Source organism: Onychomys torridus, chromosome 19 (genome assembly GCF_903995425.1).
Source record: "Onychomys torridus chromosome 19, mOncTor1.1, whole genome shotgun sequence".
In the NCBI taxonomy this organism is placed as follows: domain Eukaryota; kingdom Metazoa; phylum Chordata; class Mammalia; order Rodentia; family Cricetidae; genus Onychomys; species Onychomys torridus.
This window is the reverse complement of record NC_050461.1, coordinates 17,081,956-17,109,611: the sequence shown is the minus strand read 5'-3', so window position 1 is coordinate 17,109,611 and position 27,656 is coordinate 17,081,956. Positions and strand designations below refer to the sequence as shown.

At 45.1% G+C, this 27,656-nt stretch overlaps 1 protein-coding gene across 1 annotated transcript in view; it reads right to left on the bottom strand.

The window, feature by feature from the left end:
- The window catches only part of Dcbld1 (discoidin, CUB and LCCL domain containing 1), an 81,218-nt gene that overhangs the window by 12,616 nt on the left and 40,946 nt on the right, over nucleotides 1-27,656 (bottom strand). The window contains exons 3-6 of the mRNA XM_036169345.1: nucleotides 22,788-22,922; nucleotides 20,129-20,180; nucleotides 15,723-15,795; nucleotides 4,943-5,076 (exon numbers count right to left, since the gene is read on the bottom strand). Coding sequence (XP_036025238.1) covers nucleotides 4,943-5,076; nucleotides 15,723-15,795; nucleotides 20,129-20,180; nucleotides 22,788-22,922 — 394 coding nt within the window. The remainder of the gene's footprint in view (nucleotides 1-4,942; nucleotides 5,077-15,722; nucleotides 15,796-20,128; nucleotides 20,181-22,787; nucleotides 22,923-27,656) is intronic.

The window sequence follows — 27,656 nt, the reverse complement described above, 5'->3', positions numbered from 1 at the left end:
CCCTCTGGGCTCCAGAGATAGACAGTCTGGAACAACTTAAGGTAAACACAAAGGAAGGCTTCCCCTTCTGATGGTCAGAGCCTCCTCCTTGGGATGAGATCAGTCCCTCTTCCTGATTCCATTCTGGTCTCCTCAGATGGAGGAAGTGGCCTGACCCCCGGATGAATCCCAGAAGAGTCTGGATATTTACTTTAGGGACCCCTTCTTCCTCAAGCTGCAGCGCTTCCTTCTCTGTTTTCTTCCTGAACACCAAACAATCGTGTGTGGGAACCGAAGTTCAATGACCGAATGTACGGTGTTTCCCCGAGGGCAAGACTTCACAGATAAAAACAGCTGCTCCCTGAAGATTTGGGATCTAAACAAGTAGAGGAGACTGGCTTAGCATACAGCCGACTCCCTGCTCAGAACAAGGATCAGGGAGGAAGTACAGCCCTGCGACATGAAAATTACATTTATGCATTAGGTCTAATTGCTACACGGGTGATTGAGAGAATGAAACCTACCTTTTTTTTTCTTTTTTCTTTTTCTTTCGAAGCTGAGGACCGAACCCAGGGCCTTGCGCTAAATCCCCAACCCAAAACCTACTTTTAAGCCCACCATTTTAATATTTCTCTTCAAAGTAAAACAAAACCCAGGCAGTCCACATTAAACTTTGTCACCCTGCTTTCTTTTAAATGAAGCATTCGGACATAAACAAAAACAGGCCAAGCACTGGAAGCCAAGTCTAGGCGAGAGAGCCTTAGTTCTTCTGAAAGAGCACCCAAGCTTCAACAGACACACAGAGAAAACCCTCAAAAGTCAAAGATCAGGCGGGCTGAAGAGTCAAAGGTTGACAGCACACTGTTTAAACGATCAGATTTATCACAAGCAGTATATAAAATGTAATGTTCCAAGGTTTGAGATAGATATAAACCTAAAAATATATGGATGGGCTGGAGAGATGGCTCAGTAGTTAAGAGCACTGGTTGCTCTTCTAGAGGACCTGGGTTCAATTCCCAGCACCCAATTGGTGGCTCACAATCAATCCGTAACTGACTTCTGACCTCTTTGGGCATGAGGCATGCATATAGTGCACATATATGCATGCAAGCAAAACACTCATACATATAAAAAAAATAGGATAAAAATCTTAAGTATGTGTAGTGTATGCACACACTTATGTATTAGTTGGGTGTGGTAGTGCACACCTTTAATCTCAACACTCAATTGTTGCAAAGGCAAACAGATCTGAGTCTAAAACCAGCTTGGTCTATACAACAAGTTTCAAGCCATGCAGAGCTATGCAGGGAAACCGTCAGGGAAAAAAAAAAAAAAAAAAGGCAGAAAAGAAAAAGTATATATGTGGTATAATTTCATTTATTTTAGTGATGACATCAGCTTCTAGAAGCATCCTGCTGAGCATGGTGGTGCATGCCCTTGACCCGAAAGCTGGAGAAGAGGAAACAGAATTCAAGATCAGGTTGGCAAATGCAAGTTGCAGGCTAGCCTGGACTGAGACCCTTTTTTGAAACAAAACAAAAAAATTATCTTTGAGAAAAGAATCGCTTCATTGTTAAAACCTCATGGCGGTCGGAGCACTGAACCCAAGCCTCTGGTGTGTGTGGGATCTCATGGCAGTGGGGAGCACCAAGCCCAAGCCTCTGGTGCTGTGTGCAGCTCACACCCTGTCCTCAGTGGACACTCTTTCGCGCATTACACCCCGCAGGGCTTGCATTGTCTGTCAAGATCTTAGATCACAATGCCTCCACCAGTAACCTCCTCCACACCAGGTGTGAAATCGGTTTTTCTTTCTCCTCAGCCACCTGCCAGCCAGCCTGTTGGCTACCAACAGGACCAGCCAGTAACCATCTCCACTCCTCTCCAGCATCGGCATCATCCCTCAGCTTTAACTCTGTCCGCGCTAAGCTGTGCTCCTCCCTTTGGCCCTATCCATGACTGATCTCTGTCATAAAGGTCCCATAACCAACTTCTCTCCTACCCCTAGGTCTCTGTCCAAACCCCACTCCCAGGAGCCTGGGCTAAAACCACAATCTGGAAAAGGATTTTAGACCCAGTGTTTACTTGTAACCTCTGAAGTGTTTTTTGTTTGTTTTCCTTCAAAAATGTAGAATGCACTTTTCTGAAAAGGTAACCCATGAGGTCAGGATTTCTATTTGACCCTCACATTGGTTAAACTATATGTATAGACCTGCTCAAAATGACATCACACTCATCAAACTCATGCTAACTCGGGAACCTATCTATTACTGATAATGTGATCCCCGCCCCCCAGGTTTTCTGACCCCCCCCCCAAAATACATATATATATATTCTGTCTAGATATATACAACCCAGCCTGGTCTGGAATTTGCAATCCTGCTTCAACCTCCCACATGCTGGAACACCATACAATCTTTTTGTTTTGTTTTGTTTTTCGAGACAGGGTTTCTCTGTAGCTTTGGAGGCTGTCCTGGACTAGCTCTGTAGACCAGGCTGGCCTTGAACTCACAGAGATCTGCCTGCCTCTGCCTCCCAGCCATATGTTCTTGTAATATGATTTCTACCAAGCAAGACAGCCCACACTCTTATGAGGGTTGTCTTCGTCAGAGTGACTACTGCTGTGTGATCCAACACCATGACCAAAACGCAAGTCCGGGAAGAAAGGGTTTATGTGGCTTACTCTGAAGACAGCAGGACAAAAACTCAAGCAGGCAGGGCTGGAACCTGGAGGCAGGAGCTGATGAAAAGGCCATGGAGGAATCCTGCTTACCGGCTTGCTCAGTCTGCTTTCTAATAGAACCCCAGAACTACCAGCCCAGGCAGGCATGGCTCTACCCACAATGGAATGGGCCCTCCCATATCAACTGCTAATTAGGAAATGGCCCAAAGGCATGCCTATAATGCTGTCTTATGGAGGCCTTTTTTTTAACTGACACTCCCTCCTCTCATATGACTTTAGCTTGGGTCAAGTTGATATAAAACCAGCCAGCACAATGACAGAACAGTCTGGAGCTTTCTGTGTGCAAGAGACATCCAGGGTTGCTGTGAGTGGCTGGGAGGTCAAGTACTTGTCTAGCATGCACAGGGCTCTGGGTTCCATCTTCAGCACTGACTAAACTGGGTGTACACCTGTAACCCCAGAACCGTGGCCATAGAGGGAGAAGGACCAAGTAGTGTTCAGAGTCAGCAGAAAACAATCATTAGGAAGGGGACTTAGTGCAAAATCGTACGGCCAGAGAGTGGAGCGACAAGATACAAGAGTCCTGATTCACTTCCGACTCGTGGATCCCAAAGAGTGTGCGGTTTCTGTCCTGAGCCTCATTCTTGGGACTAAAACTGTGGAAACCTGTCCAGAACACAATCATAGTAAAACATTTCCAGGGACAGACAGAGGACATGGGAGAGGGGGGAGTGAGAGGGGCGGGGTGGGGGTGGGGGATCTGGAATTTCCAAGAGCACACTCACCACTGCCCTCTCGCGTGTGTGGGCACCCACACTCTGGAGCAGCCTACGCTCACTTCAACACAGCTCCGAGTGTCTCCTGAACTCTTGGGGAAGTGTGAATGGACGCAAAGCCTTGTCTGAAATCAATTTCCACACCCACCCCCACGAAACACATAATAAAAGCAATCGCCAGCATTTGTTTATTTATTGCTGCCTTTTCTACGCCTCAAAAACAGTCTCTAGAAATCTTTGGGTCGGGGAGGACTCTGTGGTTCTATCAATATTGTTTCCGTTTCCTGTCTTCCTCAGCATTAGATACAATTGAAGATAACCAGCCATTTGCTGAAAGTATAAGAACCCGAAAGCAGCCGGGCGGTGGTGGCGCACGCCTGTAATCCCAGCACTCGGGAGGCAGAGGCAGGCGGATCTCTGTGAGTTCGAGGCCAGCCTGGGCTACAGAGCTAGTCCAGGACAGCCTCCAAATCTACAGAGAAACCCTGTCTCGAAAAACAAAACAAAACAAAAAAAAAAAAAAAAAAGAAAAAGAAAAAGAAAAAAAGAACCCAAAAGCAAAAGCATTAATTCTCTCCCACAGGTGCAGCTGGGCATGGAAATGCTCACACCAGGGCTCAGGCCATGTTACCTTCTATGCCGGCACACCCGGATGTCATTTACCGCTACATTTATTTTCCACATAAGGACTATAATCGCTGTTGAGGCTCTCGAACATTTTTAAAGATTTATTTATTTTATTTTTTAAGGGGTGAGTGAAAAGGAGAAATAAAAAGGAAAGGAAAGGGCATGGCTGTTTCTAGGTCCGGTGGAGGAGAAAGTTTACTGTAGATAAAGGGTATAGGTATAGGAAGGGACGTCTGGGAGAGTGCAGAGTGGACATGACCAGGCTGAGCTGGGCTGCATGGGGAGAGGGAAGGGGGAGGAGAGTGAGGGAAACCAGTTACTGTAACCAGGAGGCCAAAGGAATACGGGGAAGGGTAACCAAAATGTCAGGGAAGGGCATCTGGGGGAAGGGCAGCCCAGCCCCTGGGCTGACGAGTTCAGGGTAGAGGGCAGGGTATACCAGCCACATCCTGTAACAGGTAAGGACCGAGGGATGCTGGGAGAACCTGGCACACCCAAGTCCAGCTTTGACGATGTTAAACAGGCACTTCAGCTCAGTCCAGCGTTTGAAACTTAACAGTATATGTATGAGTGCTTTGCCTTAATGCACGTAGATGGACCACGTGCATGCCTGGTGCCCAAAGAAGTCAGATACCCTAGAGGTCATCAGATACCCTCGAACTGAATCATGGATGGCTGGGAGCTACCAATGTGGGAACTGAACTCTGTTCCTCTGGTAGAGCAGCAAGTGCTCTTGACTGCTGAGCCATCTTCCCAGCCCCATCACAGATACTTTCACAGCTGACTACCACTTGGCATCACATCCTGCCGCCCTTTCAAAACCGTCAGCTGATTACGGCCTCAGGACTTTCTCCTCTCGGAACACAAGCAAAGTACTTACTGCCTGGAGAGCACACCGTTGGCCAGGACTCCTTCATAATGACTGATGCCTTTGCTCTGCAGCAGGTTGATGGGACCACCTAGTTCATCTGTGATGATCCCGGCGTGGATGGCAGCTTTGCACAGCAAAGAGGTCTGAAACAGAGTGACCCCATCATTCAGCACTCACTGAAGAACACACTGGAAACAAAGCTGCAGTTGGCTACTTTGTAGCAGAAAAAGAAGACAGTCCTAAATACAGTCGAGCTGTGTGCTCTACACCTGCCCTGTAGCTAATACTAAAACCAGGAGGACAGAGGGTCATGACCCTGGGTCTCAATCACTGAACTCAACTGTGTTTATGACAGCACGGATTCTCAAAGGAAACGTTTCCCCAACTCTACATTCCGGCACTTGGAGAAGGAAGCAAGGAGACAGATGATATTTGGAACCAATTACCTTGGAGTTGCAACACCACCAAGGAATTCTGTGATTTTTTTTTTTTTTTAATAAGACTTCGAATTTCCCACCTGAGATTTGGCAAAGGAAGTCAGTTCTGCAGCAGCTGACCTCATTGTCAGAAACAGACCGTATGACAAAAAAGAAGCAGAGACCCATGCGGGCGCCACCTTCCACTTTGGAAACAAAGTCAGACCTAGAAAGAGGGAAAAGGATGATGCTCCTTAGCAGAGACCCCCTCCTGCATCTGAAAAAACCTTCCCTAAACCTGCCTTCATTAGGAAGCATTCTTCATGGTGAAGAGCACCAGTAACCCCAGGAGGACAAGAGTTGAAGGCAATTTCCAGCTCCAAAGGGGGATCAGCCTGGACTACACTGTCTTGGCAAACCAGAAATGGGCCTGGGGAAATGGCTCAGTGGGTAAGGCACGTGCTGTGCCAGTGTGAGGACGCCAGCCCTCAGATCCCTGGAACCTAGATAAAGCCAGACACAGCAGTGCCTGTAATCCCAGCATTCCTAGGGTGAGAAGGGAAGCAGGAGCAGAAGGCTGCCTGGAAAGCCAACTAGAGTGGCATACTGTACTGTGGCAAACAGGAGACTGTTCGAATAAGGTGGAAGGCAAGGACAGACATCTGGGGTTGTTTGTTGTTCTCTGAGCTCTACACGCGCATTGTGGTGTGTGCGCATGAGCTTGCACACACACACACACACACACACACACACACACACACACACACACACACACGTGGGAGGGCTGGGGAGATGTTATTTCAGAAGACCCATGTTCGCTTCCCAGCACCCATGTGACAGCTAACATCCATTTGTAACTCCAGTTCCAGGGGATCCTAAGTCCTCTTCCAGTTGATGCAGACATTATACTCATGTTGTACATAGACATCTACGTAAGCAAAACATCCATACACATAAAACCTTTGTTTTTTGTTTTTTGTTTTTTTTGAGACAGGGTTTCTCTGTAGCTTTGGAGGCTGTCCTGGAACTCGCTTTGTAGACCTGGCTGGCCTTGAACTCACAGAGATCCACCTGCCTCTGCCTCCCAAGTGCTGGGATCACAGGCATGCGCCACCACCGCCTGGCTAAGCTTTTTTTTTAAATCTCAAAAAAGTAAATAATAAAATGTGGATGGGAAAATGGTGAGGGAATAGCTCAGTAGACGTCAATCCCCAAGACCCAAGTGGCAGAAGCAGGGGACCAATGCTTGTCAGTGTCTTCTGACCTCTACACTCATGCTGTGCCGTGTGACTCCAATGCCTGCCTCTCCCCACCCCCAGGCTCATACATTTGAATATTTGGTCTGCATTGGGTGGAACTGTTTGGGAAGGATTAGGAAGTGTGGTCTTGTTAAAGGAAGTGTGCTATGGGGCGGGGCTTTGAGGTTTCAAAAGGCCAAGCTGTTCCTAGCTAGAGCTTTTGCATTGTTGTTGGCTCAATGTATGAACTCTTAGCTACCATCCCTGCCTGCCTGCCCGCCACCATACTCCCAGTCATGATGGTCATGAACTATAAGAAAGCCCCAATTTAATGCTTTCTTTTCTAAGTTGCTTTGGTCATGATGTCTTTTCACAGCAATAGAAAACTAAGACATCCTACCCACAATAAATGAACGCAATGTAATTATTTTAAAGGGGAGTATGCGGCACAGTGGTAGAGCACTTGCCTAGCATGTACGAGGCCTAAGTTCAATTCTCAGTCCCATCTGCAAAAATAAATACACAAATAGATGGCAAATAACTAAAAAAAAAAAAAAAAATTAAAGAAAAGATAATGCAGGGCTGGAGAGATGACTCAGGGGTTAAGAGCACTAGCTGCTCTTTCAGAGGTCCTGAGTTCAATTCCCAGCAACCACATTGTGACTTATAACCATCTCTAGTGGGATCTGATGCCCTCTTCAGGCATAAAGGCATACATACAGATAGAGCACTCATATACAAAAATAAATCTGCCTCAGGCGTTGATGGGGGGAAGGCAGGCATCTCTTCCCCTGTCCATGATGCCCTAAGACAGATGAATAATGGAGATAGCTCTCCCATGCTCACAACTGGCTCACTTATACCTCTGCCAACAGGGTTAGCTGTACTGTGCTGCCCAGACGAGGTCCAGGGTCCAATTTTCTGGTGGTACAGCTGGTTAGGGGGAGGGACAGCTCCCTTGCCAGCTGGAGGCAGTAGAGTAAGGGGGAGAGCATTTTTCCCTCATCCTCACCACCACACCGCAGATGAGGGAGGCGGTACCGGCTATGGCCCTCTCAGACCCTCAAGGCTGGCTCATCTGCAGCCCTGTCTACAGGAACAATTCTACTGTGCTGCCCAGGTGAGGCAGAGGGCCCGTTCTCCCGAGTACTGCGGCTGGTAAGGAGTTTCGGCTTGCACTTTGTTACCTCTCATTTGTTGGCTTCCACTAAAAAACTTTGTGCACAGTAAGGCATGCCTATAACCCCAGCATTTGGGAAGTAGAGACAGGAAAGTCAAAGAGTTCAAAGCTAGCCAGCCTCAGCTACATATTCAGATTTTAAGATCAGCCTGGGTTGCAAATGTCCCACAGCAAAAAAAAATTTTTAAAAATTAAAAAAAAAAAAAAAAACCCAAAACAAAAAACAAACAAACAAAAACCTCGACAGCTAGGGATGCAGCCCCTGGGAGGAGCGCTTGCTCAGCGTGTTCCAGTCCAGGCATCCTGGCTCCACTTTAACTGCATTACATGTGCGGAAGTCATTTCTCTGCTCTGGCTTTTCTTCCTAAGTCAGCCAGGCAACAACTAGGATAGACTAGATTATCTAGATTAGGTGGTGTCCACTCTGGACGTCTGCCACCTTCTGGCTCTACCCAGTGCACCCTTTGTAGGGTTCACACAGGCTTGTCTGCCTCCCTGGGCCCCAGGATGGAAGCAAGTTAGCTACGGTCTGCTGGGCAGCTCTTCCCAATGCCTTGAATCGTTTTCTTCCTCAGAATCCGGCCTGGTGATAGATGAACATCTCAGGAGCTATGTTCTCTAGAGAGTTCCCAGTGACTGGCAGACCAGGTCAGTGAGCAACACCACCCACCAGGGTAACTGGTCATGGAATACTCTGACTTCCCCCAAGGAAGAACGGAGGAGTCCAGTGGTACAGATGTCTATGAAGGAAAGTTTCAAGCATAGATACGTGCAGGGCACAGGATAAATGTCTAGGGGACAACTCACCAGATCTGCCCATTAAATCATCACAATTAAAATGACCACTATTAACCACAATTATTTTCTTATTAAAAAACCAAAAATAGCAATTTCTTATCCTACAATTTAAGCATAATTCATGCTTATAAGTGCCCCCCTGTATCAGTTTAAAAATTGACCTTCATTAAATCTGGTTTAAAAACCAAAAACACTCCCGCTTGAACAATGAGTACTTGGATTTTCCAGTTAGTTTTGCCATGTGAGTGTAGCACAGTCCAATGCACACATGACCAAACTACATGACTGGTTTGTGTTAATTAGTGATTGGCCTTAGACAAAATCCACTAACTCAACTGAAACAACAGTGTTACAATTCTTGAAGAAGCACGGGGAACACACACAGCTCTGGCTCTTGACGATAGCTTTTTCATGTCTAAACTTACATTTATGTAAATGTCTCTATATATTCCTTGCACATAGTTAATAAATATGAGAAGTAAATGCACACATAGATATAAGATTTTAAAAATTTTTTTAAAGAGTAAGCATTTAGCTTGCAGTTAATAAAACATGAACTAAAAAACTAGTAAGGTGCAATAAAAAAATAAAGCACATGCTTAGTCAAATGATGGCAAGATGTAAATTATAAAATACACTCCAGAGCCATACCGGATGGTACATGCCTGCAACCCAAGCTCTAGAGAGACTGAGGCAGGAGAGTTTCAAGCTCAAAGCCAGCCAGAGCCACACAGGGAAGTGAACGTCTGTACCTACAATACAGAATGAGACACTATCCCAAAAACAAACAAACAAAACGAAACAAATTCACCTCCAGTCAACCATGTGGCTTGCTCCTATATGCTCCATTATAGCTCCTACAGTCTTCATTTCAGTATATTTGAAACATCTCTTTCTATGCAAATAATATTCTATAGAAATTTTAGGAAATATGAAAAGTCACTCATATTGTCACTACATAGAAACACTTTTCATTATTCTGTTTTCCCTACATTTTTTTTGTTTTGTGTGTGTGTGTGTACATAGGCCTAGTTTCTCACTTTCTCTGCCTAAACAGGAGTAGTATACTTTTATTTTCTTATGTTTCTTGGACACTCTTATTTTTGAGATTTTGTATAATTACATAATTTCCCTCTTCCCTTCTCTTTCTCCAAACCCTCCCATCATATACCCTTCCCTGCTCCCTCAAATCTGTGGCCTCTTTTTCCATGAACTATTACTGCATCCACATATGTGCGTGTGTCTGTGTGCACAGATATATCCTGCTCAGTCTGTATATTACTGTGTTTTCAGGACTGATCATTTGGTACTGGACAACCAGTTGGTGTGCTCTTCCCTGGGGAAGACTTTCTCCTGCTCTCAGAGTTCTTTAGTTGCCTATAGTTTTTGAGGAAGGTTGAGGCCACGTGGGCTCTCCCCTGTCCACTTTGGCACGTCTGTTGTTGTCCCTGTTGGCAGTTTCTTGAACATCTTTTGAGAACAATGAAGTTGTAAAATGAATTAGTTAAGGCCCACAAGATGGTTTACCAAGTAAAGGTGCCCAGTGAGCTGCCACATTTGATACTTACATTCTGTTTTGGTTTGAATGAGAACGGCCCCCATAGACTCATAGATTTGAATGTTTGGTCACCAGGAATGGCACTATTTGAAAGGATTAGGAGGTGTGGCCTTGTTGGAGGAAGTGTGTCACTGGGGTGGGTTTTGAGGTTTTTCTCTGGGCCTATAGGTCAGGATGTAGGTCTCAGCTTCTGCTCTAGTACCATGTGTGCCAACAAGCTCCCCACCATGATAATAATGGACTAAACCTATATGTTATGGAATAATGTTTCTGTGCACTGGTTTAATAAAGTGTTGTTTAGCCAGTAGCCAGGCAGGAAGTATAGGTGGGATAAGCAGACAAGGAGAATTCTGGGAAGAGGAAGGTTCAGTCAGGAGATACCAGCCTGGTGTCCAGGGAGCAGCATGTAATGGCACACAGGTAAAGCCACAGAACACGTGGCAACATACAGATTAACAGAAATGGGTTAGCTTAAATGTAAGACCTAGTCAGTAATAGGCCTGAGCTAATGGCCGAGCAGTTATAATTAATATAAGCCTTGGGTCTGAGGGGCTGCGGACCAGGCAGGATATAGGAAAATCTTCAGCTACGCCTATGAAATTATAAGCAAGCCCCCAATTAAATGCTTTCTTTTATAAGTTGCCTTGGTCATAGTGTGTCTTCACAGCAGAAGAACAGTGACTGAGACATGCTCAATTTCTGGAATCCACACAGTGAACACAAAACCGACTTCACATGTTGTCCTCTGACCCCCACTCATGTCATGGTACACAGGGCCCCCACAACAAAATAAATAATAATAAACGAATTAGTTGGTGTATCCTATTGAAAAGCAGATTATTCCACTATTAGCAAGCTGAAAGGCTGCCCCGTGGTCACATCTTAAGAAGTCCAAAGCCCACACTGCTCTGTTGGCACTGAAAACAGACATACTGTATACATTGTCAGATAATGAGACAGAGCTCAGATTCTTAAGGACTCAAAAAGACCCTTAAAAGTTTTTCACATATAGCCTCTGAAGATCTCTTCTGTCCCCACCCTTCACTCGCACATATTATCACCAACAAAATGCTTGTAACTTCTACATATTTCTCCAGACACCCTATCCCATCCTCTGCTGTTTAATTATTCCTTTTATGCAGCTGAAATTGGCATCTCTACGTTTATCCATTGATCCTACTGCTTGGTGCCTTTTGGGCCACACAGAAAGAATCAATACCTTTTCTGTAATTATCTCTTCAAAACCATATATTCTCAGTGAGCTGTGTAAGCCCAGCATTTGGGAGATTACAAGTGCCAGGAAGACAGAGTGTTCAAGGTCAGCCTACAGGAGACCCTGTCGCAGACAGACAGACAGACAGACAGATTCTCCCTCCAGCCAGAACACTTGCTACTTCAATGGCTCCTCAAGTAATTAGTTTTCCAGATTCTGTTTTCGTGATGTACAGGATGCTTTGGTTTTGCAAACAACCTCCCAAAAAAGACTCATGACACTGAATGTATTTCCTAAGAGGAAGCTGCCATGGAGCGGACTCTAAAATAACCCTCGGGATCTGCTTCCTGGTAATCTCCCTGGTAAAATGCTGAGTGTGTACGGAAGCTATGATGTTCTTCTATGAATAACTCCTGGAACTAGGCAAAGAGGCGGATGTTACCCACCCCTTTTCACTGGAGCCCATGTTAGTAGGAGGTACTTTGGCTAGTGATTCTCCCTTGGTGGCTTCAGGAAAGAGTGCAGCCATGTTAGGAAGAGCATGACAAAAAGGACAGCAGCCACCAGGCAACATCCAAGAAAGCAAGGTCTTTGGTCCACTGACCCTCAGGCACCAGAAACGCGCCCAACACCACAGCTTAGGAGCCCACCTGTCACTAGAGGGACTGCAGCTCCAGTTGACACATCAGCTGTAGCCTCATGAGATCCTGAAGTGGGAACCCACTTGAACCCTGCTTAGACTCCGAAACCACAGAAAATGGGAGAGACAGGGCCAGCAAGATGGCTCAGTAGATAAAGGTACTCGTGGAAAGCCTGCCCACCTGAGTTTGATCCCTGGATTCCATCATGGGAAGAAAGAATAAACTTCTGAAACTGTCCTCTGACCTCTGCATAGCAAACATGCATGCACAGGGCACACAAGCCACTGAACACAGATACACAGACAGACACACAGACAGACACACAGACAGGCAGGCAGGCAGACAGACACACAAAACACACACACACACACACACACACACACACACACACACACACACACACACACGGTGTGGTGGTGTATGTCTCCAATCCCAGTAACTGGGAGGCAGAAGCAGGTAGATCACTGAGTTTGAGGCCAGCTTGGTCTATAGAGAGTTCCAGGCCTGCCAGGGCTACATGGTGAGACCCTGTCTCTGAACAAGCAAGTGCATAAGTAAGAAATGACAAGTGGAGACAAGAGATGTTGCTTCAGACTTGGCGTGTGACACACATTATGCAGCTACTGAGTATCCAACAGATACGTGGAAAGCACCAATCAGACTTCTCTAAAGAGATGCGCTTTCAACAATAAACGGCAGCCAGGCGTAGTGGTGCATTCCTTTAGTTCCAGCACTTGGGAGGCAGAGGCAGGCAGAGTTTGATGCCAGCCTGTCTACAGAATGAGTTCCAGAACAGTCAAGGCTACACAGAGAAACCCTGTCTAAAGAACAAAACAAAAGCAAAAGCAAATGGTACCAAAGAGTTGGTGAGTAACAGAGGACCTGAATGCTGGTCCTGTAGATAAGTACTTAGATCTAACACACAGGAGCACTAGTCCCCCATCCCCGTTACCCCACCCCCACCACACACACACACACACACACACACACACACACACACACACAAACAACAACAACAACAAAAAAAAAACAAAAACAAAAACCCCCACAAAACAGGAAAACGATAAAAAAAACTTTGAAAGGGAAAACACTCCAATTTAACATTTGACTTCCCCTAGCTAATTTCCTGGAATCATTTAGGAATAGCTTTGCTAAGTAAACATTCAAAACAAAGAGGTATAGACCATTGGAAGAGTCAAAACTTAGGTGTCCCACATGGGAGAAGGAAAAAAAAGAAAGAAAGAAAAAAGAAGTCCAATAGGCCGGATGAATTCCTGTGTCCAATTTATAAACAAAAGCAATGCAAAATCACACCATGATCTATTTCAAAATCAGGATGTGCTAAGAGAAAAAAACCAAACAAAACAAAAAACCCCTGCCACAAAATTAAAGTCATGTTTTCTCTCCAGCCGGCTGACTTATCAATCTCTACAGGGTGAGCAAGAGACACTTCTCCATGCACCAGGACACGTCAGTAACAGCTTTTCCCAACACTGCACAGACTTTTCACATTTTGAACAAATCAGACCAACTTCCAATAGTGAAATGTAAATCCAACTATTCTAAATAGTAACATAAGCTAAGAGAGCAGAGAAGAATGGGGGCGTGGGACCAGGTTTCCAAGATGGAAACCTGTAAGTAGAATAAGAGGTGGATTATGTATTAGGAGCTAGGACAGATTAGAAAAATAAGCTTCTGAGATTTATTTTGTCTGGGAACAATATATATAAAACCTAGAGTGCTCTTAGGCATAAAAACGGAAGGGGTGGGCAGCAGGGGTGAATGAGTGCAGGACAGATGGCTTTTACTCTGTGGTGTGACCAGTCAGGTCGCTGGCTCGTGTACAGAAGCCAAGTGCAGCACTAGAGAGCCAGGGCTAGCAAGAGGACTCAGTCAGCAGTGCTCCTCATCTGCTGATGCAGGCCCGACAGTCCTCATAAAGTCAGGAGAAAATGGACGCTACAGAGAGAGGTGTTCTGTGATCCCCATGTGCGCTTACACACACACACACACACACACACACACACACACACATATAAAATAAAAAGGGAGGATGAACCCTGAGTTCGGGGTGGGGGGAGGGAAGGAGGGAGGGAGGGGGAGGGAGGGAGAGAGAGGGAGAGAGAGGGAGAGAATATGAATGTTTAAGTATACAAATCTATGACTTTTTTTTTTTTCTCCCAGGACCTGCTTCTGTCTCCCAAGTGCTGGGATTAAGGGTGTGTATCACCAGCAACTGGAATCTATGGCCTTTTGTAGAAATTGGACAGGTGTTTAGATCTCAAGGCTTGTGTATTAAAAGCTAATACCCAGCCTGTGGCACTGTTAGCACCTTTAGGAGGCTGGCCTTATGGGAAGAAATTAGGCCACCAAGAACGTGCCACTGCAAGGGTCTGAGGAATGCCCCTTTTGCCTCTCTGCTTCCCAGCTGTCCTCGGGTGAGCAGCTTGCTCTACTATATGCTCCCCCATGACCCACTGCTTCATCTCAGACTTCCCCATGACCCACTGCTTCATCTCAGACTTCCCCATGATCCACTGCTTCATCTCAGACTTCCCCATGATCCACTGCTTCATCTCAGACTTCCCCGTGATCCACTGCTTCATCTCAGAACTTCCCCGTGATCCACTGCTTCATCTCAGACTTCCCCGTGATCCACTGCTCTCATCCTCAGACTTCCCAGTGATCCACTGCTTCATCTCAGACTTCCCCGTGCCACTGATCCCACTGCTTCATCTCAGACTTCCCCGTGATCCACTGCTTCATCTCAGGACTTCCCCGTGATCCACTGCTTCATCTCAGACTTCCCCATGATCCACTGCTTCATCTCAGACTTCCCCATGATCCACTGCTTCATCTCAGACTTCCCCGTGATCCACTGCTTCATCTCAGACTTCCCCGTGATCCACTGCTTCATCTCAGACTTCCCCGTGATCCACTGCTTCATCTCAGACTTCCCCCGTGATCCACTGCTTCATCTCAGACCTTCCCGTGATCCACTGCTTCATCTCAGACTTCCCCGTGATCCACTGCTTCATCTCAGACTTCCCCGTGATCCACTGCTTCATCTCAGACTTCCCCGTGATCCACTGCTTCATCTCAGACTTCCCCGTGATCCACTGCTTCATCTCAGACTTCCCCGTGATCCACTGCTTCATCTCAGACTTCCCCGTGATCCACTGCTTCATCTCAGACTTCCCCGTGATCCACTGCTTCATCTCAGACTTCCCCATGATCCACTGCTTCATCTCAGACTTCCCCGTGATCCACTGCTTCATCTCAGACTTCCCCGTGATCCACTGCTTCATCTCAGACTTCCCCATGATCCACTGCTTCATCTCAGACTTCCCCATGATCCACTGCTTCATCTCAGACTTCCCCGTGATACACTGCTTCATCTCGGACGTCCCCTATGACACACTGCGAGCAGGCTGACTGAACGTGCTACAATGGGTGTGATGGAAACAAACCTCAGGTATTCATTACAGTAACAGAAGGCTGGCCAGTACAATGGAATAATACTTAAGTGCTAACATATTTTTGTTCTTCATTTCACTATTACTCTTAACAGGAAGTAAGAATGAAAGCATAGACTACATTGGTTTCAAAATTAACGCATTTCACCATCTCATAAAAAAGCAAATGTGCATCTGTGTAGATTTCTATATCCCATCTCGTTTGATTTTGCAATCAATTCAGGCACAGAACCAACACTTACTCTTTGGTGTTACCCTTAATCACTTACATCTCTGTAGCCATCTTTCATATTCCCAGAAATGTCTCCTGCTATGTCTCTACAACCAGCTGGGCAGAATTTGCTGGAAAAAAAGAAGAAAAAAATTTATATTTTATCAAATTACACTGAAACAAACAAACAAAAAAGGCATTAAACTAAACTTCAGGGGTTTTTTTCCCCCCTCTTTCATAATGCAGGCAACACTATCTTGCTTTAAAGACAAAGGAGAAACATAATTTACAAAACCACAAACTGGTCTAAATGTTAACCTGGGGAAAAGTTTCACACAATAGTTCCTTGCGTTCTATAAGGATTCATCACTAGTTAAGTATTAAAGCAGCTTCCCTAATGTGCTTTGATTCTAAGATGCCCAAGAAATACTTTTAAGATTTAAGGAAATTTACCTATATAGCATAACCCTATTCTTATTAAAAGAAATGTTTGAAATGTTATGTTTGCATGAATAAAAGGAAGACGAAGAACGACACTCTGGAACTCTGTCTTGGAACAATTTCTGTGTTCACACACTGCAACAGCTCATTCTCTAAACTATACTCCCCGCAGAAACAAAATGGAAGCCAGATGTGTAAATTTAAATATTCTAGTAGCTGTATTAGAGAAGTAAAAAGAACCAGGGAAAATTAATGATATACATTTAACATAATAAGTCCTGTTATTTTCCACATATAAAGAAAAACAACATGAATCAAGGAGATAATTTAACTTTGTTTTTTCTTAGTATTGGGAATATATGTTACACCTGCGGTACACTTCACCTTGGACTTGATATAGTTCAAGTACAGAGTCATCAGGGCTACTGTAACAGATACTACTACTCTGTGTTAATAATTACCTTTGCAGTTTAAAAGGCCTATTTTTTTTTGTTGTTGTTGTTGTTTTTGTTTTTTGTTTTTTGAGACAGGGTTTCTCTGTAGCTTTGAAGCCTGTCCTGGACTAGCCCTATAGACCAGGCTGGCCTCGAACTCACAGAGATCCACCTGCCTCTGCCTCCCGAGTGCTGGGATTACAGGTGTGTGGCACCACCGCCCAGCTAAAAGGTCTATTTTAAAATTAGGGCTCATTCAGGGTTTACCATACAAGCCGGTAATCCCGACTAATCCGAAGGCTGAGACCATAGGATCACATGTTTAAGGACAGGTTTGACACACACACACACACACACACACACACACACACACACACACACACACACAGAGCCAAAGTATAAAACCAGATAGCTCTGAAGATGAATGCTGTACACCCATTTCTATATATACTACTTAACATTCCTTCCTTCCTTCCTTCCTTCTTTCCTTCCTTCCTTTTGAGATTACAGTATAATCACACCATTATTTCCTCTCTCCAAGCTTCCTATATGCCCCTCCTTGTCTCTTTCAAATTCATGGTCCCTTTTCTCATTAATCATTGTTACATATATGCATAAACATATATATTCCTAAATACACAAATACAACCTGCTTGGCCTCCACAATGTAGATGTTTTCAGGGTTGACCATTTGGTACTGTATAATCAGTGGGTTCTCCCAGCATCCCTAAGTTGCTTATATTCTTTGTGTAGGGTTTGAGGCTTCGTTACTGCATTTAAAGAGTGACAGATTCCAAAATAGCAGCTGGTCTTTTATTTCCTTTCCTTTCACTTTCCTCTTGCTGCTTAGAAAATTAGGCTGTAATGACAACTAATTATGGAATGACTTAAATAGACATTTCATGTTTTTTCCTAGTGGCCTGTATGGTAGTAGTAATCAAGGAATTGAGAAATAAAAACAACCTCCTGCAGGTCCACAGGTCCTTAAGGGACAAATTGCTTAGTGCCGGATAAGCCTCTGGATTCAGAATGTTTAGGGTTGCAGGGAAGTGAATTGGTGGCAATGATACACATAATAAAGACCCCCGTGGAGCCCTCTTATTAATCAAAAGCCATAATGGCTCATGTGGAATGCACGAAGAGCTATAGCAAGAAAAATGCAGAAAAACTCAGCAGCCTCACGCTAATGTAGTCTAATTGTGCTGTCAAATGAATTGACAATCAAATGAGTAACAAAGGCCTTCCAAAGCTCTCTGTATTCTGGAATTATGGGTAAGGGGTGTGGGCCTGCCTGTACCAGTGGCCATACTTCAGCATTGCCAAATGGCTGGCCTAAAGTGGAACCAGTCTGTCATCATAACGCCACATTGTATTCTTGAATATATTCTCCTTCTCTATGATGCCCAGGGCCCTGAATATGTTTGGGTGGTAAGACTTTAGAGGCCATTAGCCTCTGTATACATGGGTTGAACAATAACCTGACAAGGCAACATTTACTTTACATGCTTTGATTCCTTATGTTTCTCTGGTAGACTTAATGTTAGCTTATGGTGACATTTTAGTTGTGCTGAAATGTGATTTTATTTGTATGTTAATAAATAAAGTTGCCTGGGGGTCAGAGCTAATAGCAAGCCATAGCAGAAGCCAAGCGGTGGTGGAATACGCCTTTAATCTGGATCACATGACAGGCAGATCTCTGTGCATTCAAGGATACAGCCAACATGGAGACACAAGTCTTTAATCTCAATACCAACCATAGAAGACCTGAAGGTCTGTATAGACGGGCAGTGACAAGAAGGTCATGTGGTGGGGTTTACAACCAATGAGAAGGCAGAACAGAAAGTCAGTAAAAAGACAGACACACAGGAAGTAGGTCTCTTGCTGAGGGGAAGGACGGCAGCGGCAGTGAAGGGTAAGAAAGGTTTTCAGCTTTTAGCTATTGCTCTGACCTCTTGGGATTTTAACTGTGCATTTGGCTCTGTGTTTCTTATTTAATAAGACCGTTACACCTACATTAGCTAATACTGGGATTGACTGTGCTGTGTGCATCAAATGCCTACACTGAGAATGTCCTGAAGTGTGAGGCAGTGAAGAACACAGGCTCTTAAACCTAACTCCCCATGCACACTCAGGGTATCGGACTTAGTGGTTGTGAGTCTCTATCTTCAGGATGTAACAGAACCAACCTTGTAGGCAGGCTGGAATATCACAGAAGCTACTTCCGTGTATGGTGTAGAGCGCTGCATGGGCCACTGAGAAAGCACTCTAAAGTCACAGCTTTGTAACTGCTGTTGGCAGCCACTTCTAGACAGCAATTCTCAGCTGGGGGTGCTGTGGTCCCCCAGAAGGCAGGAGGCACTGTCTAGAGCCGGTCTTAGTTGTCACAACTAGCATGTGGAAAATTCAGTGAAGGGAGGCATTTAACAATGCCTGGGACAGCCCCACACAACAAAGAAACGCAGAAAGAGCATCCCTGTGGTTCGGGTTTCCTCTAGACCATAGGACTTCATCTGCGGTTGAGGAGGAAATGTGTATCAGGGATTAAGCAGATCTGTAGCTAAAGTAAAGCTGAGATAACAATCCTTATCTAGATTCCCTCTAGGATTTCTTTAGGGTAAAAGACAGAAGCTGCATAAAAGAACTAAACAGCTTAGCCAGGCAGTGGTGGTGCACGCCTTTAATCCCAGCACTCGGGAGGCAGAGGCAGGAGTATCTCTCTGAGTTCCAGGCTAGCTTGGTCTACAGAGTGAGATCCAGGACAGGATCCAAAGCTACACAGAGAAACCCTGTCTCGAAAAACAAACAAACGAAAAGAATTAAACAACTCATTTCCACATACCAGTCAAGGAAACAGTAGACTCCAGACTCAACTGTGGCTCGTTGGTAATACAGCAGAACCTTAGGATCAGCGAACTGTGGACCAAGTCCCAAATATAACCTGCTGCTTCTTCGTGTGTGTGTGTGTGTGTGTGTGTGTGTGTGTGTGTGTGTGTGTGTGCGCGCGCACGCGCGCGTGCTCTTCATTCAGCCCAGACTCACCGCTGAACCTCTTGCTTATATAGCTCCCAATGACTAGGACAGTACAGGTATGTACCACCACACTCATACCCCCACACTACTGCTTTTCTTTCTTTTTTTCTTAAGGCTTTTAAACCTTAAATCATGGGTACATGTGCGTATTTTTGTATGGGTATGAGCAAGGGAGGACAGGTGCCCAAAGAGAGCATTGGATCTCTTGGAGCTAGAGTTACAGGTAGCTATGAGCTTCCTGATATGGGTACTGGAAACCAAATTCAGTCTTCTGCAAGAGCAGTGTGTATGCCTGACTGCTGAGCCGTCTCTCCAGCCTGGCTTGTTCTTATAAATAAAACTTTATTGTAATGCCAACATATTTGTTTCCATCACCCATCTCTGCTTTTTTGCTTCAACAGCAACAGAGATGGAATGAGTCAGTGCAATGGGAACTCCTGGCCTACAAATCCTCTATTTACATTGTGGCTCTAGACAAAAGGTTTGCAGACTCTGCCTTTGGGGAACATCTCAAATACTCCTTATTGTTACAAGTGGATAATTCAGGACACATATTTACCTGTATTTTTCCTCCGAATAATGATTGCCTCGTTCCAAACAGGTTATTAAATCTATTACAAATAAAGAGAAGTGCAATTAGCAGGTGAGTGGAAACCAGGCCACCTGTTTCTAAATATTTCTTTAGAGATTAAAAAAAGTGAACTTTGAAAGCATTATCATGTTATTTGAATTTTTTTTTTGCCTAAAAATAAATAAATAAAATCTGAATTACAATCTCCAATGTTTAATACGTTTCTTTTTTCTTTCCTATCACTGATGGTTATTTTTCAGTGCTACTGTCTAGAGAATAACAGAATCTATTTCTAACAGTAACCACTGTACACCTGCATGTATCATGTACACAATATCCTTGCCATTAAAAACCCTATCACTGTTTATGGAAAACATTCCCAGGAAGATCTTCCCCTACTCCGCCCCCCATAGCCCAGGCCCCTTGACACGTTATATTGGTTTGAAAGAAAATGGGCCCCAAAGGGGGTGGCACTAATAGAAGGTGTGCCCTTGTTGGAGGAGATGTATCACTATGGAGGCAGGTTTTGAGGACTCATATATGCTTAAATCATGCCCCGTGGTTCAGACCACTTCCTGTTGCCCACACAAGATGTAGAACTCTCAGCTGCCTCTCCAGCAGCACCATGTCTGCCTATACACTGCCATGTCCTTCCATGATGATAATCGACTGAGCTTCTGAAAATGTAAGGCACATCAATTGAATGTTTTCCTTTGTAAGAGCTGGGTGGTCATGGCATTTCTTCACAGCAACAGAAACCCTAACTGAGACACATGCTCTGGTCCTCTCGCCTCTCCTTCCTGAGCGCTGGGCTTACAGGTATGTGCCACCATGACTGGATTTATGTCACACTGGAGTTATACTCTAGGCTCCAGGGATGCTGGACAAGGAGTCACCCTACCAATGGAGCAACAAACCTGGCTCCTCAGAGCATGTCAATTCAAACAATTCAGCCAGCAGCATCCAGTAACATAGAAACAGAAGTTTACCAAGAACACTGATATGGTGATGAACAATCTATTTTTTTTTTTTGACACAGGGTTTCTCTGTGTAGCCTTGACTGCCCTCAGACCCATAGAGATCTGTCTGTCTCTGCCTCCCCAGTATTGAGATTAGTGTGTACCGACCGGCTAGTGATCAGTAATCTTGATCAACAATGGGGAGCAAACGGAAGTTCCTTACAGGGGAACATACTTAGTTAAACCAGCAAAATAGTTCCCCAAATATCCCATATTCTTGGCAATAGTTCTTTTTCTCCAGGAACCTTTTAAGAATCTTAAGGAACCACACATGGTAAACACTGGCCATGAGAGGCAATCATATCTAATCCGCTCCGAAGGAAATGAGTGGCACATCCCCTTCCAGGCAAATTTCTGCCACAGGGGAGTAATAGCAGGAACACTGGGCATATTGTGACCCTGGATAGTGATGTAGTGGGTTACATAGTGATGTCTCTGCACCATATGAGACCCAGGAAGGAGCTGACTGTTATTTATTAAGTGGTGCAATGTTTTTCATTAAGCAGCACTGTTTACCATGAGAGAAAAGTCACAAGGTACAACAAAATCCACTGTAAGAGTTTATTGCTGGGCAGTGGTGGTGCACGTCTTTAATCCTAGCACTCGGGAGGCAGAGCCAGGCGGATCTCTGAGTTTGAGGCCAGCCTGGGCTACAGAGCGAGATCCAGGATAGGCACCAAAACTACACAGAGAAACCCTGTCCTGAAAAACCAAAAAAAAAAAAAAAAAAGTTTATTAAGGGAAGGGAACAGAAGGGATGTGCTTAGGCCTATGGAAAGATCGTGCAGGAAGAGGAGGAAGGATATGTGGAACCCGCTTTTATGGATTCCCCCTTGCGTATGGGCTCACGTAGCTACACCACACATACACATAGATTACGTGATCATGCAGAGCATGGATTACATAGGACATAAGGCCCTGGAATGACTAAGTGTCTTGCCAGCACATACACGGTCATGGGGGAGTGGCTAGGAATTCTAACACTGACAGTTTCCCACTCATCAGTACTCATGTTCTCTTCCCTTCTCTCCCAACCATGGGGTGTCATGTGACAGTGACTTCTCATCCTGCTACCACTACTGTGTCTCCAAGCTGGTGTGCTAGGGTATGACAGGGGTGAGAGTCACTACTGAAAACATCTGCTTACTGAGCAAGAAAGGAGGCTGGGGAAGGGCTTCAAAGAAGCCAGATCATAACAGGGGCAGGGGAATTTACCCAAAGACATGTCAATCAAGGTTTATAGGAAACAAGATTTACTCTATCCCACAGGCATCATTGGCTCCACTCACCACATGCTCTAAAATGACTCAGAACAGGACCAATGACTTCAAAGAAGCTGTTCCACTTACATCCTCTGGCCCGTCTTCTTCTCCCCACGACAGGGTTGTACTAACCATAGCCTTGCCTGGCCTGAAACTCAACTCATGTGCAGACCGGGCTGGCCTTGAAATCCCAGCTATCGGCCTGCCTCTGACTCAAGACTGCTAGGATTAAAGTCACGCCCAGCTTGTCCTCATGTTTTACAGTTGCATCTGGGATCACAATTATGTCCAGAGGAAGAGATAAGGAGCAAAAATATGTCTCAGGCAGAGAGGCTTTATGTACACATAGTGGTTTTTCTGTGGTACCTGGATGGTCACTGCTGGTATAGGCCAGAAGAAAGCCCCGTCCAGAAATGTGAGTTCCACTCTGGAACCGGACGGTCACTTCATTTGAGTTCACCCAGAGTTCTTTGGGAACAGCCCAACTCCCACAGTACGGACCTGGAAACAAAGCACATGTGGGGCACATTTGAAAACTTAGAGAGAGCAAAGAGAAGTCTGTTTACAGACGAGATGTACTCTATAACACACATAAAATTTGTAACTCTTAGCCACCTGGAATTCTGTTGGACAGAAACTGATCTGCAAAGCTGATTAGACAGATAAGCTCAGGGTGGAGCAGCTGACGGTGGCCAAGCAAGAGGATGGAGTCTGCTCATTCTGAACAACCCTACAGATGGGTTTCCATCTTGGAAAAAGACTAACAAAACAGGTCAAATAAAGTAATGAAAAGTTTATCATAGAGAATATACGCTAGGGACCTACTAAGTATGCCCAAAGAAACCAATTCAAAGGAGGTTCCGGATGAAAATATAATGCCGAATACATGATTGAAAAAAAAAATACTGGACGGGTGAGATGGCTTGGCTCAGCAGATAAAGGTGCTTGTCACCAAGTCCTTGTAGTGGAAGGAGAGAGCCAACTTCTGTAAGCTGAAGTCTAGCTTTCATTGAGTTCTGCGGCAAGCATGTACCCACACACATACTCATAAATAGACGTAATTAAAAAGTTAAATTTTTGCTCTATGCATTGTTCACATTTTCCTCTTGCATTAACTTCTGTTTTAACACAAAGTGCGTTTTGATTTGGGCCACAGAGTCTGCACAAAAGCTTGAATAAAGGCTCTAAAATTATTTCTAGGGGAAATTGCTTGAAAAGCAATAGCAATGTTGATAACCTTTCAAAGGGCGAGATCAGACTGAGTGTAAAACAGAAACGATAGCCCTTCCTCCGCCTACTTCAGTGAAGTCCAACAGAGCACTGCATTCCACAGTGTGCATGAGGAGTCACAGGAGGTTTGGACTTGGGAGTACTGGGGACCAAACTCAGGTCAATGGGATTGGTGGCAAGCACCTTACCCAAGGAACCGTCTTGTGGGCTCCATGAGCAAGTTTTGTTTTTGTTTGTTTTTCCTTTTCTTTTGTGAGACATTCTCATTGTACAGTCTTGGCTGACCTGGCACTCACTATGTAGACCAGGTTGGCCTAGAACTCACAGAGATCCATCTGTCCTGAGTGCTGAGACTAAAGGTATATAGCACCACGTCCAGCTCCACAAGCAAGTTTTGAAGGGAGATTCTTCACCAACTTTTCTTAGAACAGTTTAGAAGCAGCCAAGAGCAGCAGCTACAACAATCAGGCTAAGAAGGAAGAGACGTGGAAAGAAATGACCACGCCAATTCAATAGGAATCAAACCGGCCCACACTACCCCAAACCCTCATAGGATCGAAATGGTCCCATTCAGTAGATCAGGAACCCAACTAATCAACACCCTGTCCTGCCAGGATGTGACTGCTCTCCTGTCCCATCCAAGTTTCATATTCTGAAGATCTGAGAGAATAACAGAGGGCTGGGGCCTTATGCTCCTACCCTACATCTCTGCTGTTTCCTATTAATAAGTTACAGTGAAATCCAAGTACAATGACTTCTTGGCCCATTCAGACATTAAATTTGTGTGTGTGGTAAGTGTACATGTGTAAGTGTGGACACATGTGTGCCTGTGCATGGGTAGAGAAACCAGAGGTAAACCTTGGGTGTCTTCCTCTATTGCTCTTGACTTCATTAAGAATATGTTTTGAGGCCGGGCGGTGGTGGTGCACGCCTGTAATCCCAGCACTCGGGAGGCAGAGGCAGGTGGATCTCTGTGAGTTCAAGGCCAGCCTGGTCTACAGGACAGGCTCCAAAGCTACAGAGGAACCCTGCCTCGAAAACCCCCCCCCCCCAAAAAAAAAGAATATGTTTTGAGTGTTTGCATGCATGTATGCATGTATACTATGTGTGTGCATGCCTGGGGCCCACACAGACCAGAAGGTGGTGTTGGGTCTCCTGGAACCGGAGTTAGAGATGTTTGTGAGCTGTCACATAGGTGCTGGAAACTGACCTTGGTCCTCTGCAAGAGTGACAAGTACTCCTAACTGCCCAGTCATCTCTCAGACTCCTCTCTTAATTTTTGAAACAGTCTCTTGCTGAGGCTGGAGCAAATGGATTCAGCTGGGCTGTGTGGCCAGTGAGCTTAAGTGCCTGGCTTTTATGTGAATCCTGGAGATCACGACTCAGGTCCTCATGCTTGTGGTAGGCACTCTGCCCACTGAGCAATCCTCCTAGCTCCCATTTCCCTCTTTATAAGCCTTCATCACATATTAATACTTCCCTGATGTAGTATTTGCCGGCTACTGAGAATAACTCACATACCAAGAGCTGTCTGAGTGCTTCTTTAATAAAAAATGCATGTTTTCTATTTGCACTGTGCCCACAGAGCAAGACAATCTTATAGTCGCCTCTTTATCACCAGCTGTGCTTCAAATATGACTTGCATGGAAATGGTCTTCTATTCATGGCAATTTGTAAAAGCCAATCCCAAATAAAAGGACATACGGAACATTTTTAAAATGTATTCTCTTTGAAATACCATGGAAAACAAATGAACTGTGCCGGGGCTGGAGAGATGGCTCAGAGGTTAAGAGCACTGGCTGCTCTTCCAGAGGTCCTGAGTTCAATTCCCGGCACCCACATGGTGGCTCACAGCCATCTATAATGAGATCTGGAGCCCTCTTCTGGCGTGCAAGGTTACATGGAGGCAGAATGTTGTATACATAATAAATAAATAAATCTTAAAAAAGAAAGAAAGAAATGAACTGTGCCAAAGAAAGAATATAATTATATACTGGAGTTGGTTCATGACTACAATCCCAGCCACTGAGAAGAGAAGGCAGGAGGCTTTGGAATTCAATGGCAGTTTGGGGTACATGCCAGGGGCATGTCTCAGAAACCCGAGGGCTGGGGATGTCTATAACTCAGCGGTAAAATGCTTGCCTAGCATGTGCCAAGGCAGTTGCCTGGCGTGATGGTTAATGATTAGCAACTTGACAGGCTCCGGACTCACGTAAGAGACAAGCTGTGAGGGATGCCTTGATTGGGTTGAGCTGCAAGACCGACCCTAAAGCAGGGTAGCACCATTCCCTGGCCTTGGGTCATGGACTACACAGAAGGCTACCTGAGCATGAGCTGCAGCTTGGCCAGCTACCGTGAGCTCCTGCTGCCAGGATTTCCCAGGCATGACAGACTGCATCCTTGAACTGTGAGCCAAACTAGCCTTTTCTCTCTGAAGTTGCTTTGTCAGGGTATTTTACCAGAGTAAGAGCAAAGTAATAATAAATCCAGCACAGATGCCATGGAAAACTAGGATTTCTACAAATTTTAATATTGTTTATAAATATTACAAACAGGCAATTAGCTGATCTATTGTTACATAACTGTCCTTGTTAGGATTCTTGTCGCTGGGATAAAACAATGAGCAAAAGCAAGTTGGGGAGGGAAGACTTTCTTTTAGCTCAGCATGCCGCAAACGGGTGTGTCCTAGCGGGAGTATAAGAAACCTTGCTCTGTGTCACTGTCACATAGAAAGGCTTTCCTGACTTCTTGAGTGACTACAGAGTGAGTGAGGCTTAGTTCAGGCTGAGGATGGAACCAGATGGAACTGGAGCCCTGACTGCAATGCAGACTGTTGGGCAAGGCACCCAAACTACCACCCAACCCCAAGACTGGAGGGCTGAAGATTTGTAGATGAGTTTCTAAATGGTATTATTAAAAAAACGCGGAGCCAAATATGGGGTGAAAGCCTTAGAGAGATGCTGTGGATGTCACTCTGTGTAAATAAAGTTCTGATTGGCCAGTGGCCAGGCAGGAAGTATAGGCGGGACAAGAGAGAAGAGAATTCTGGGAAGTACAAGGCTGGAGGGAGACACTGCCAGCCGCCGCCATGAATAGCAACATGTAAACACACTGGTAAGCCACAAGCCATGTGGCAAAGTATAGACTAACAGAAATGGGTTAATTTAAGATAGAAGAAGTAGATAACAAGAAGCCTGCCATGGCCATACAGTTTCTAAGCAATGTAAGTTTCTGTGTGCTTTCTTGGTTGGGTCTGAGCGATTGTGGGACTGGCGGGTAAGAGAGATTTGTCCTGACTGGGCTAGGCAGGAAAACTCTAACTACAGAGAGATCAGGGAAGTAGGGAAAGCCACCAGCCAACCTTACCTCACCCACTCTGCAGCTTCCGAATGTGAGTTCCTTCCTGACTACACACGTCTATATGCCTTGCTGTTCTGCCATCTGATTGGCTCTCTCCATTCAGCTACATCACTTCCTCTTCCTACACTGCTCTGTCACTTCCCTATCTGTCTGTACAGACCTCCATGGTTAACTAGTTTTGGAATTTAAGGCATATGACACCACACCTGGCTCTATTTCCAGTGTGACCTTGAACACACAGAGATCCTGCCTGCTAAGTGGTAAGATTAAGGTCATGTGCTACGGTTACCTGACTTCTTTCTTTACTTAAAATGGCTGGTCTTTTTCCTCTGATCTCCAGGCAAGCTTTATCTATTAAAGTGCAAATAAATTATCATCACATATCAGCACAAATAAAATATCACCACACAGATTTCTTTCCACAGGCTAGAAGCTGTATAAACTGACAACATGGCTGCTCCGAGGTATGGTTAAGCAGAAGGCTTTTATTGTAGATACGAGGGAGAGAACAGCCCGAGGCATCTGGAAGAGTCCAGAACAGAGAAGGTAGTAGATTGAACATGGCCAGCAGACTGAACTTAGCCATGAATGCACGGAGAGGGAGCGAGAGAGAGCGAGGCATGAAGAGACAGAGTGTACCAAGAG